Genomic DNA, 10,328 nt, shown 5'->3' on the forward strand with positions numbered 1-10,328 from the left:
GAAAAATGTTAATTAAATTAAATTAAAAAAGAAAATGGTCCCAAAACAAGTGACATTATTAGGAAATGAGGGTTTGTTGGAGTAGGTGTGGCCATGCTGGAGGATGTGTGTCACTGTTGGGATGGACTTTGAGGTCTCCTATGCTCAAGCTACTCTACCAGTGAGACAGTCTACTTCCTGTTTCCTGCATATCAACAGTATCAGAAGTTTCATCCATTATCATCATGGCAGGAAGCATAGCAGCACTCAGGCAGGCATGGAGTTGGACAAGTATCTGAGAGTTGTACATCTTGGTCTGCAGGCAGAAGAAGTGACTGTGTCTTTAGGCCTAACTTGAGCAAAAGAAATTTCAAAGTCTGCCTTCATAATAACACAATTCCTCCAATAAGACCACACCTACACTATCAATGCCAAACCTCTTAATAGTGCCATTTCTCTAGGAGCCAAGCGTTAGCACATATGGGTCTTTGGGGACAATTCCTATTCAAACCACCACAGGGGATGTCATCTGTTTTGACAGCAATATTTTAAGATGAGGGAATATTCTATCCTTCTTGAATTATAAAGATAAATAATAAAATGATGTCCCTGCAGAGAGATCAGAAAATCTTTTTCTTCTTTTCTTTTCTTTTCTTTCCGTTTCTTTCTTTCTTTTTCTTTCCTTCTTCTTTTCTTTTCTTTTGATTTTTTTTTTTTTTTGGTTTTTTCGAGACAGGGTTTCTTTTGATTTTTAAAGACAGGTTTTCTCTGTCACTTTGGAGCCTGTCCTGGAACTCACTCTGTAGACGAGGCTGGCCTCAAACTCACAGAGATCCACCTACCTCTATCTCTCAAGTGCTGGGATTAAAGGTGCATGCCACCACTGTCTGGCCACCTTTTATTTTAAACCTTGTTCAGGACTCATTTCATCTACTGTTTGCTGTTGTTCTTCATAGTTTAATTTTGGAAGTGTTGTGTCTCTTTGCTCCTCAGTTTTGTCTTTAACAAGAAGTTGTCCTCTCCAGCTTCCCAAAATGTGTTTTGACTTATAGGCACCTTGGCAAATTTCTTTATCAGGAGAAAATAGAGTGCTAAGGTAGGGACATGTTTTCCAATAAATGATCATTGATTTTTAAATGAAAAACTGTTGCTATTGTGCCCACTAACTTTGAATGTGTATTGTCTGAGTTTGAGACTGGACCTGGTAAAGACTGTAGCCACGAAGAGGTTATGTCTCACTTATGGATTTATTTTTTAATCGGGAATGTTTTTTATAAGAATATCTTGGGAGGCAGGTAGATACATTCTCTGAAACTGCTGTAAAATGTGACACATGGTATAGAATAGCAGAAGGATATAGAGACAATTAAGCTGACCTCTGAGGAGCCAATCAGAATTCTCCAGCGGCTGCTTTAAATAGAAGGAACCGTTGCTGGCGGCAGTTGCCATGAAGCCTCTAGAGTCCTCAGGACAATGGAGAACGAGTCTTGAAGAATGAATGACTGCTACTGTTGAGGACATTGAAAATCCGAGGATTTAACAGATCCTCACTCATAGGTAAATTACAGTAGTCTCTTTAAATAAGTTAAACTGGAGTTAAATGGCCAGGGCATAGGGATTAATCTATGAATTAACAGTGAGTTGTTTTGAATCGATCGCAAGTGGCATGTGTTTCTTTCGAGGTGGCGGTTTCTGGAGAGATAGTGTTTTCTCCTGAGGTGGTGCTAGCTTCAATTATGTGACTAGGTATTTCCTACTCTTTCTTTAATGTTCTCCATACATCCTTCCTCCTCCTCTTCAAAGATTTGTATTTCTGAGAAGGACTTGGGGATGTTTCCACAGTTTTGGTATGAGGATTTGGAATTTTTCTTCAACCCGGGATAATGCGCTGAGATGTCTTTTATATGCGAGTCCTTTAAAACTGTAAGGACTGAACTGAGTAAATAGGTGCTTTTCTTTCTACAATAATTATTTTAACTTGGTTTTCACTTCTGAAGAGCAAGTAAATGCTCATGTATCTATGTATCATAACTGTAATAGATGAGTGTGATTTCATTTAGTTTAATGAGCTCTGGAACTTTGGATGCATTGGAACTTTGTCAGACACTGTTGCTATGTAATGGCTCACTGACCTTTATGATCCTTGATTCTGTATCCATAGTGATGGCATTACAGTTGTGTATCTCAGAACATGGCCTATTATTATCCTTTAAATTATGAAATGATTTTAAGCACACAAGAAAATGTTCACCCAGCTTTGCCTAGTGTAGATAATTAGGAAGCTAAAAATTTAACAAAAAGAAAATCAACATTGCTGAAGTGATAAGTTAATTGCATATTTCATTTGAATTTGATGATTTATTCAAATAATATTGTCATTGTTATCCAAGATTCCATTCAAGACACCTCAGTGAATTGAGTCATCATTTTTCCAAAGTCAATTCTAGTAGGACAATTCTTCAATCTTCACTGGACTTTGAAAACACAGCATATTTGAAGATTCTTTTTTTTTTTTTTTGGTTTTTCAAGACAGGGTATCTCTGTAGCTTTGGTGCCTGTCCAGGAACTAGCTCTTGTAGACCAGGCTGGCCTCGAACTCCCAGAAATCTGCCTGCCTCTGCCTCCCAAGTGCTGGGATTAAAGGCGTGTGCCACCACCCGGCTTATTTGAAGATTCTTAAAGATACTTCCCAAATCCCTGTCAATTTGGATATGTCTCACTTAGAATTTATTCATTATGTACACAATACTGCATTTGGTTATGACACTTATCCACATACACACACACTATATATATGTATATATATATATATATGTAATAAAAGTAAAATGAGGACTGTTGGATGGAGTAAAATATTGTAGAAAAAGCAAGATAGGTGAAGAACAAAAAAACATAATAAAGTCAATATAAGTAAAGAACCATTATTGTATATCATATACACTATATAGTATAAATATGTGTGTGAATAGGTATTTAAGCTTAATACTGAATATGAGAAAACACATGTGATATTTGTCTCCTTGAAATTCTCAGCATCAAAGTGTAGCTACTCCTTTTCCCTACATTCACTGCAGCATTTATTCTTCTTTGTTTTCTTGATTTTCCCCTCTCTGACTAGAGGAGGTATGATTTCAGTGTGCTTTTGATGAACACATATTTAATGGCAATGGTTGACATGCAGAATCCATGTACTGGCCATTTGTATTCCTGTGAGAACTGCCCAATGCATTTTTCATTTTTATTTGGTGATTCCTTTATTTGGTGATTAAATTTTGAGTTCTCTATAGAATGTGGATATTAAACATGTCAGATGTATAGTGGGAAAGCATTGTTGCCATTCTGATGTCTGCCTCGTCACAGTTACTTATTTCTTTTGCTTTGCAGAAGCTTGTTTATTTCATGCAATCTCACTCATGAATTCTTGTTATTTTCTGAGCTTTTTTTCACTGTCTGTTTTCAGAAAGTTTGTGGTATGGTTATATCTTCAAATGTTTTCCTCATGTTTTGTTACAGAGATTTGAATGTGTCCCACCATACATTAGGATCTTTGATCTATCTTGAATTAGTTTTGGAGGTGTTGAAGTAGTTTTCCTCAATGTTTGGATTTTTTTGGGTTCTTTAGAAATACATAAGTGGCTATGGCTGTACAGTTTTACTTCTCCTTTCATCCATATCACTTGAAATTGGTGTGTTTTCACATGTCATAAAGGTGACTAAATTTGGCAAGTCATGTACAGTGATATTTTGTTGATGATCTAATAAATAAAACTTAGCTGAAGATCAAAGTGCAATGCTAGTCTGTCCTGGAACTAGCTCTTGTAGACCAGGCTGGCCTGGTCATACAGGCCAGGCAGTGGTGGCACACACCTTTAATCCCAGCACCCACACTAGTTAGCCTTAGAGGCCAGGCAGTGGCGGCACACACCACTAATACCAACACTAGAGAGGAATATAAGGCAGGATGAGACAGGAACTCACTCTCTTTTCAGTTTGAAGATTTTATACAGTTAAGAGCTCTCCAGTGGTTGGCTTCTCTCGGATGTTCAGATAAGCCTTATTTGGTAGATCAAACTAAATATAACTATAGTCAGAGGCTATAATGTCATTTTTCTTCTTTAATCACGGTTAATTTGATGTCTTAGCATTTTCTGTTTCCAAGACAATGATGATACTTTCACTTTTGTATAGATTTACCATTTCTTTTGTGATGGCTTATACACTATTGACATCAAATATCAGGAGTTGGAATCTAGGTGACCAAAAGTGACTTCTGCCCACCTAGTCCTAATTTCTATTCACATATACATATTTATCTGCTCATAAAATGTAAAGGGGTTTGTTATGTGTTTATTCATATTCAAATATACCTAAATACACTCAAAAACCAATTTCTTCTGCCTATAATTAGAGCTATCTAGAAGTGGCTATTTTACCATTTATTTATTCTACAAATAGTTATCTATATTGCCAACATTTGCTGCAAAGAAGACTCTGTGGATATCTGTCAAGTTTTCTAAATGTTTCTCACCCTCATGCAGGTTCATTAAGATGGACAACGAGAAACCAAACACACTCCTGGATCTTGCTATACATCAACTCCTAAGTAATGAATCTGCAGCTATTCATGCTCTTAAGGAGATCCCAAGGGAGCTTTTTGTTCCACTCCTCTCTGCTGCATTTAAGGGTGTGCATAAGAATATAGTGAAGGCAATGGTGACAGTTTGGCCCTTTGCCTGTCTCCATATCGGCACACTAACTGTGCAGGGACCCCATCATGAACTCCTAACAACCATGGTGAAATGTCTTCAGTTTATACCTGTCCAAAACTCAGGTTCTAGGTAAGACTATATAATAGAAACATGATAAGACACAGGAGGTTACACCACAGCCTGTTACTCTTTCAAAGGTAATACGTGCACATAGTGATAAAGAATGTGGGACTGTTAGTCCAATACCTGAGGTCACTTTGAAAGCAAGTGTCTTACAATATTGGATATGGAATGTATGTGACTGAGCACACTGTTGACAGATTTGTATTGCAGTGTTATTATTTCATAGACAAAAGACATGAGTGCTAAGACTGCTGAGGATTGGTGACAAAAAAAAAGAAAAATAATGTGTGCTGTTCAGTGATAATTTTTTCTGTTGTTCACTGTTGTCTCCTCAATAAATGGGCAAAAGAAGACACTGACAGCAATGATAAAGACTCGACCCTGTTTTGTCTCCACATTAGAAAATTAAGCATACAAGAAATACAGGGAACTGAAAGACATGATTGATGGTCTACAGCTGTTACTGCCAACAACTCAGCTTTTCAATAGTAATGTGTATAATACGTATATTATAAGAGAGCAAAACATTATCCTGGAACCTGTTGCAAGAGAGGACCAGATAATCTCCCAACATTAGCTGATAATGAATGCAGAAAATTAATGTAAGGGGGTTGGTACATCAGTTGAGGTTATCTTAAAAACTCTGATGTCTTACAGAGGGCTTTAATTTTGTAGTAGAGGCGAGTAATGCTACTGTTGACATATATATATACATATATATATACATATATATGATTCATAGATGAATTCCAAGACATTATAAGCATTAATTGATTATAGAAAACAGTAAAGGATATGGTATTTGCATAACAAAGTCTTGCTGCTAGCCAATGTATGGAATGACAGAAAGAAAAACAAAGATAATTTTGTCACTCCATGTTGTCATTGATGTTACTTGGTTATATTAATGTTTCTATCTCATAGTGGTCTGTGTTCTCTTTTCCCTACAGGAGCCCTAAACTGAGGATCCTAGATTTAAGGGAGGATTCTGGCTGCAAGATCGTCTGCCCGGTGATCAGTACTAATTCACCTGCATGCTTGTTCTCCTGTGCTCACTCAGAGCACTCAATCTTGAAGATGAGGGCCCAGCATAGTACTGCAAGTTCAGAACATGAGGCTCAGGCCCATAATCAGGATATGGAAATAATAGTGAACATTTCTCTCAGAAGGGGTAATATCTTAAGAGAACGTGGATATTTGGCTCTGCTTCTGAATAAAGTGGAACAGAGTTCAGGTTCTTTGCACCTGTGCTGCCGAGATTTGGAAATCGAGAAATTGGGTGTTTATAATAGAAACAACCTGAACCGTTTAGATTTCAAATGCCTTGATCACCTGTCAGTATTTAAGGGTTCTCTGAGTGAGATTACCTGCCTTCTTGCTCAGGTGGTGCACCTGAGAAAACTTTGTCTAAAGTCACTTGTAGCTCTTTGAATGGGAAAGTCTTCCAGAATTTTGTCTCACAGCTTAGGTTTATGGACCATCTTAATGAACTCAACTTTGATTCTTTCGACCTCAGAGATCATCTTGAAGCTGTCCTCAGGTAAGGGTACAGGGTAGATACAGGGTTTCCAATAGTAGCCTGCTTTTAAGATTAGAGAGATAATTCTTAGATAGTTTTAAGCTTCCCATAACCCTTTCTCCTTCTGCCTCAGTATGGGCAATGCTGGGAGTTTTAAAACAGCCATGGAATGGTATCTTTCTGTAATTGAATAGAAAAGTGGGGTTACAAAAAGCGTAGTCAGGTGAGCATGTGTAGGCATTGTGCTCATTCCAGAAACATGACTGTCAAAAGAAAAACGCAGCCCTCCTTTGGCCATTGAGAGATAAAGAAGGGGAATTGAAAGACTTTATGTTCTGGCACAGGTGCACATATTCATACACCCATAAAGGTAATGTCACATCATGAGGAAAATCTCCACGGTTCAGACCATGATTGGAGAGGCCGTCTGAAGAAGGACACTTAAAAGGACACGCTAGCTCAGAAATGAGTACAATAGAGAGTTATTTACTTAGAGGTAGACTCACAGATCAAAATCCTCTGCTGGAACAGGAAACAGCAATGGAATCCCACAGCCTGAAAAGAGGGCGGATGCTTGCTTTACTTGGTATAAATAGTCTAAGAGGCCACATACAGTGGGTGGGTAACTTAAAGGCTACTTGCAGTAGGAATTCCTACAACAGCTGGAATTTATGGACTGGCCAAAGGGAGCTTCCAGTTGGCTGCTCCTTCTGTCCCCTCTTCTGAGCAAGTGAACTAGCTCCGCCTTTGGTTACGTTGTAATTCCTAAGTAGAGAGTATTTTCACTCAACTTTATAATATGTTATACATATTGTCAAGGTTAAAACATTATTTTCCAGGGTGGTAAAGTGTCTCTCACAGACCCACAAGTACATTAAGTGTGTGAAAGCTCATGTCATTTGCTAATGATGTACAAAACAGTTTGTTCTAGATTCACAGATATAGTTCCCCTCTTCTAGTCTTCATTTTTCAGAAATCATTTTCTGTTTTCTCCCTGCAGAGACCTACCAACCAATTTGGAATTCTTACATCTAACATTCTGTGAACTTTCTTACAATGATTTCAAGTTTCTTGCTGAGTGCCCTCAAGCCAACCATTTAAAGCTATTGAATATCAGCTACAATCCAATGTACTGGGAAGATTGTGAGCCCTTTTATAACCTCTTGCAGTGTGTCTCTGGAACCTTGCAGCATCTGGAATTTAATCACTGCCTTTTAACAGATTCTGTATTTTCTGGTCTTATCCCAGCACTAAGTCGCTGTTCCCAACTCCGAGTGCTCAACTTTTTCTCTAACCCTGTTAGTATGTCCATGCTCATGAGACTCCTTGAGCACTTAACACCCTTGATGGAGCTTAAACACGTGATTTATCCTATCCCTGTGCATTGCTATGGGCGATGGCAAATCCAGGACAGTTTAGATAGGGAGAAACTGGCTAATGTGCAGGCACAATTGAAACAAATGCTACAAGAGGCAGGGAGGAACGACATGACTTGGATTACTTATCCTGGATAAATTTATGATCCAACACAGTTTCACCTGGATACATATCCTTTAATTATTAAATGTTTCTTTAAAAATTATGATCCAACACAACTTCACCTTGATATGCTCCCTTTATATACTAAATGTTTTTCTCTTGATTCCATAGACTGAATATATAAGGTTTTTATGTTGAAGCAAATACAATGTAAAAATATAGGCATGTAGCTGATTTCCATAGAGAATACACTTGCAAGTAGATGGAGGACTTTCAGAGAGTCTGTTTGTATCTAGACTATTGTTCTTGGTAACCCTTCAGTTTTTCTTTATTTCATACTCATTTACCAAGGGTTGGTTTGGGATATTATTGTAAACAGAAAAATGAACAGACAAACAAGACAAGGTTCCTTTTTAAAGCCACTCAGAGACTGAATATTTCTGTGGCTTATCTGTCTCTTCACAGTTTATTAGTGCATAGAATGATTTTGTTTTATCATCTTGGAGGCCATTTTGTTTCCCTTGTTCTTGGTACATGTCCTGCTCAAGGAAAAGCAGACTCTATGATGTTCAGTCTCTTCTCAGCAGAATTCAAGGTTTCCATGTTCAACCATCTTGGAGGCTTTCTCTCACATCTGTTTGATGTTTGCCTTCTGTCATTGTGCAAAATGCCTGACATAATAGACTATAGTAAGGAAGAGAAATTTGTTTTTCAGCTTTAGAAGTTTCACCACGCTTGTTTAATTGCTCTGCTTTGGAACTTCAGCAAGGCAGAACATGGGAAAGAACTTGTGGCCGAGGGTACCCTCTCAATTCATGAAGCATGGAACCAGAGAGAGAAGGAGCCTGAGTCCCTATACAACCTTCTGGAGTGAGAATATACTGATCTGCATCCTTGAATTAGCCTGCACTAAAGTTTCTACCACCTGACCTGGAGCCATTGTTGAACTGGCCTATTCAAAATTTCAACCACCTGCCATGAGCCATCAGCTTGGGTTTACCTTTTATTATATTAGCTTAGGAAAACATTTAGGACACATGCATAACCCTTCCTTTGTGATACACATGATTCTGTTAGAATGTTCTGCTGCCGATTGTGTACTAAAGTTGCCACAATTGCTATAATATTTTATAGCAAATATATACATGGAGTCTTTTATATTTCACACTAAAATATGATGACCACACAGAGAAAAGCATGTTTGTTGAAGATATTCTGCAAAAGAAGCATATAAATCCAACTAATTAGTAATGTATTTATGTTCTTAATGTGTTGAAATGGGAAAACACTGGAATTGCAAGGACATAGCAAAAGTGTATAAAATTTGGTTTCTTCCTGTCATATGCTGAAATGTCAACACCACTGCATTTTCATTACTTACTAAGGAAATAAAACAAAATAATCATTTATGCAGTTTTTGAAATAAATCTAGTTAAGAAAAAACCAAAACAATAATGTGTCTGTATTGTTCCAATTTATAAATGATAACATACTGGATTTCAGATCAACCAAGCAAAAATAGAGCTAAAAGTTGCAGAATTTTGTTCATAGTTCTGAAATATGGAGATGATATTGAACTTTATTTTAGAGATATAAAACATGAAAAGGCACCTACAAAAGTAAAGTTTTTATGATTACATTTATATGATAGATTACTGAAGTCAAGAAGATATCAGTAAAAACCACATGCCCTAGTCTGGTATATTATTTTTTTGAACTCACATATATGTGATTTTATCAATAACATTGTTAAGAATATATGCAACATATATGTTAAAAATTATTGATTCAAATTCAGAAGGAACATGGCAAAATCAAATTTCAAATCAGTTTGACCAAGGTATGGAAACACATGCATTTAATCCCAGTACTTGCTAGTCTGAGGCAGAGACATGCCTGTGAGTTCAAGGCCAGGCTGTTCTACATAGTGCCAACCATGGGTCTATATTAAGACCTTGTCTCAAAAATACTTGAATAGGAATACAATATTTAATTAACTCCTGTATTCATGCTTCAATATTTTTAATTCATTCATTTATTTTTTATTACTTTATAAATAATACCAATCAAAATTTCACTTCCTCCCCTCCTCCCACTTCCCTCCCACTCCCCCACATACCCTGCTCCCCTCCCTCTCCTGTCCTGAGAGAGGGCAAGGTACCCTGTCCTTTGGGAAGTCCAAGGCCCTCCCTCCTCCATCCAGGCTTAGGAAGGTGTGCATCCAAACAGAATAGGATCCTAAAAAGCCAGTACATGCAGTAGAGACAAATCCCAGTGCCATTACCATTGGCTTCTCAGTTTGCCCCAATTATCAGCCACATTCAGAGGGCCCACATTGATCCCATGCTCATTCCTTCCCAGTCCAGCTAGATTTGGTGAGCTCCCATTAGAACAGGCACACTGTCTCAGTGGGTGGACCAACCCCTCCAGGTCCTGACTTCCTTGCTCGTATTCTCCCTCCTTCAGCTCTTCAACTGGAGCTTCAACTGAGCTCATAGGAGCTCAGTCCAGTGCTCTAA

At 37.8% G+C, this 10,328-nt stretch overlaps 1 protein-coding gene across 1 annotated transcript; it reads left to right on the forward strand.

Annotated features, from left to right (window-relative positions):
- The first annotated feature begins 4,524 nt into the window (after positions 1-4,524).
- LOC121441064 (melanoma antigen preferentially expressed in tumors-like) lies at positions 4,525-7,844 on the forward strand. Its single transcript, XM_041642196.1, is given in 4 exon segments — positions 4,525-4,817; positions 5,762-6,204; positions 6,207-6,351; positions 7,331-7,844. Coding segments are annotated over 4 exon segments (1,392 nt in total). The 5' UTR covers positions 4,525-4,527.
- The last annotated feature ends 2,484 nt before the right edge of the window (positions 7,845-10,328 follow it).

This window comes from Microtus oregoni, unplaced genomic scaffold (assembly GCF_018167655.1).
Source record: "Microtus oregoni isolate MIOR12 unplaced genomic scaffold, Mior012 000073F_001, whole genome shotgun sequence".
NCBI lineage: Eukaryota > Metazoa > Chordata > Mammalia > Rodentia > Cricetidae > Microtus > Microtus oregoni.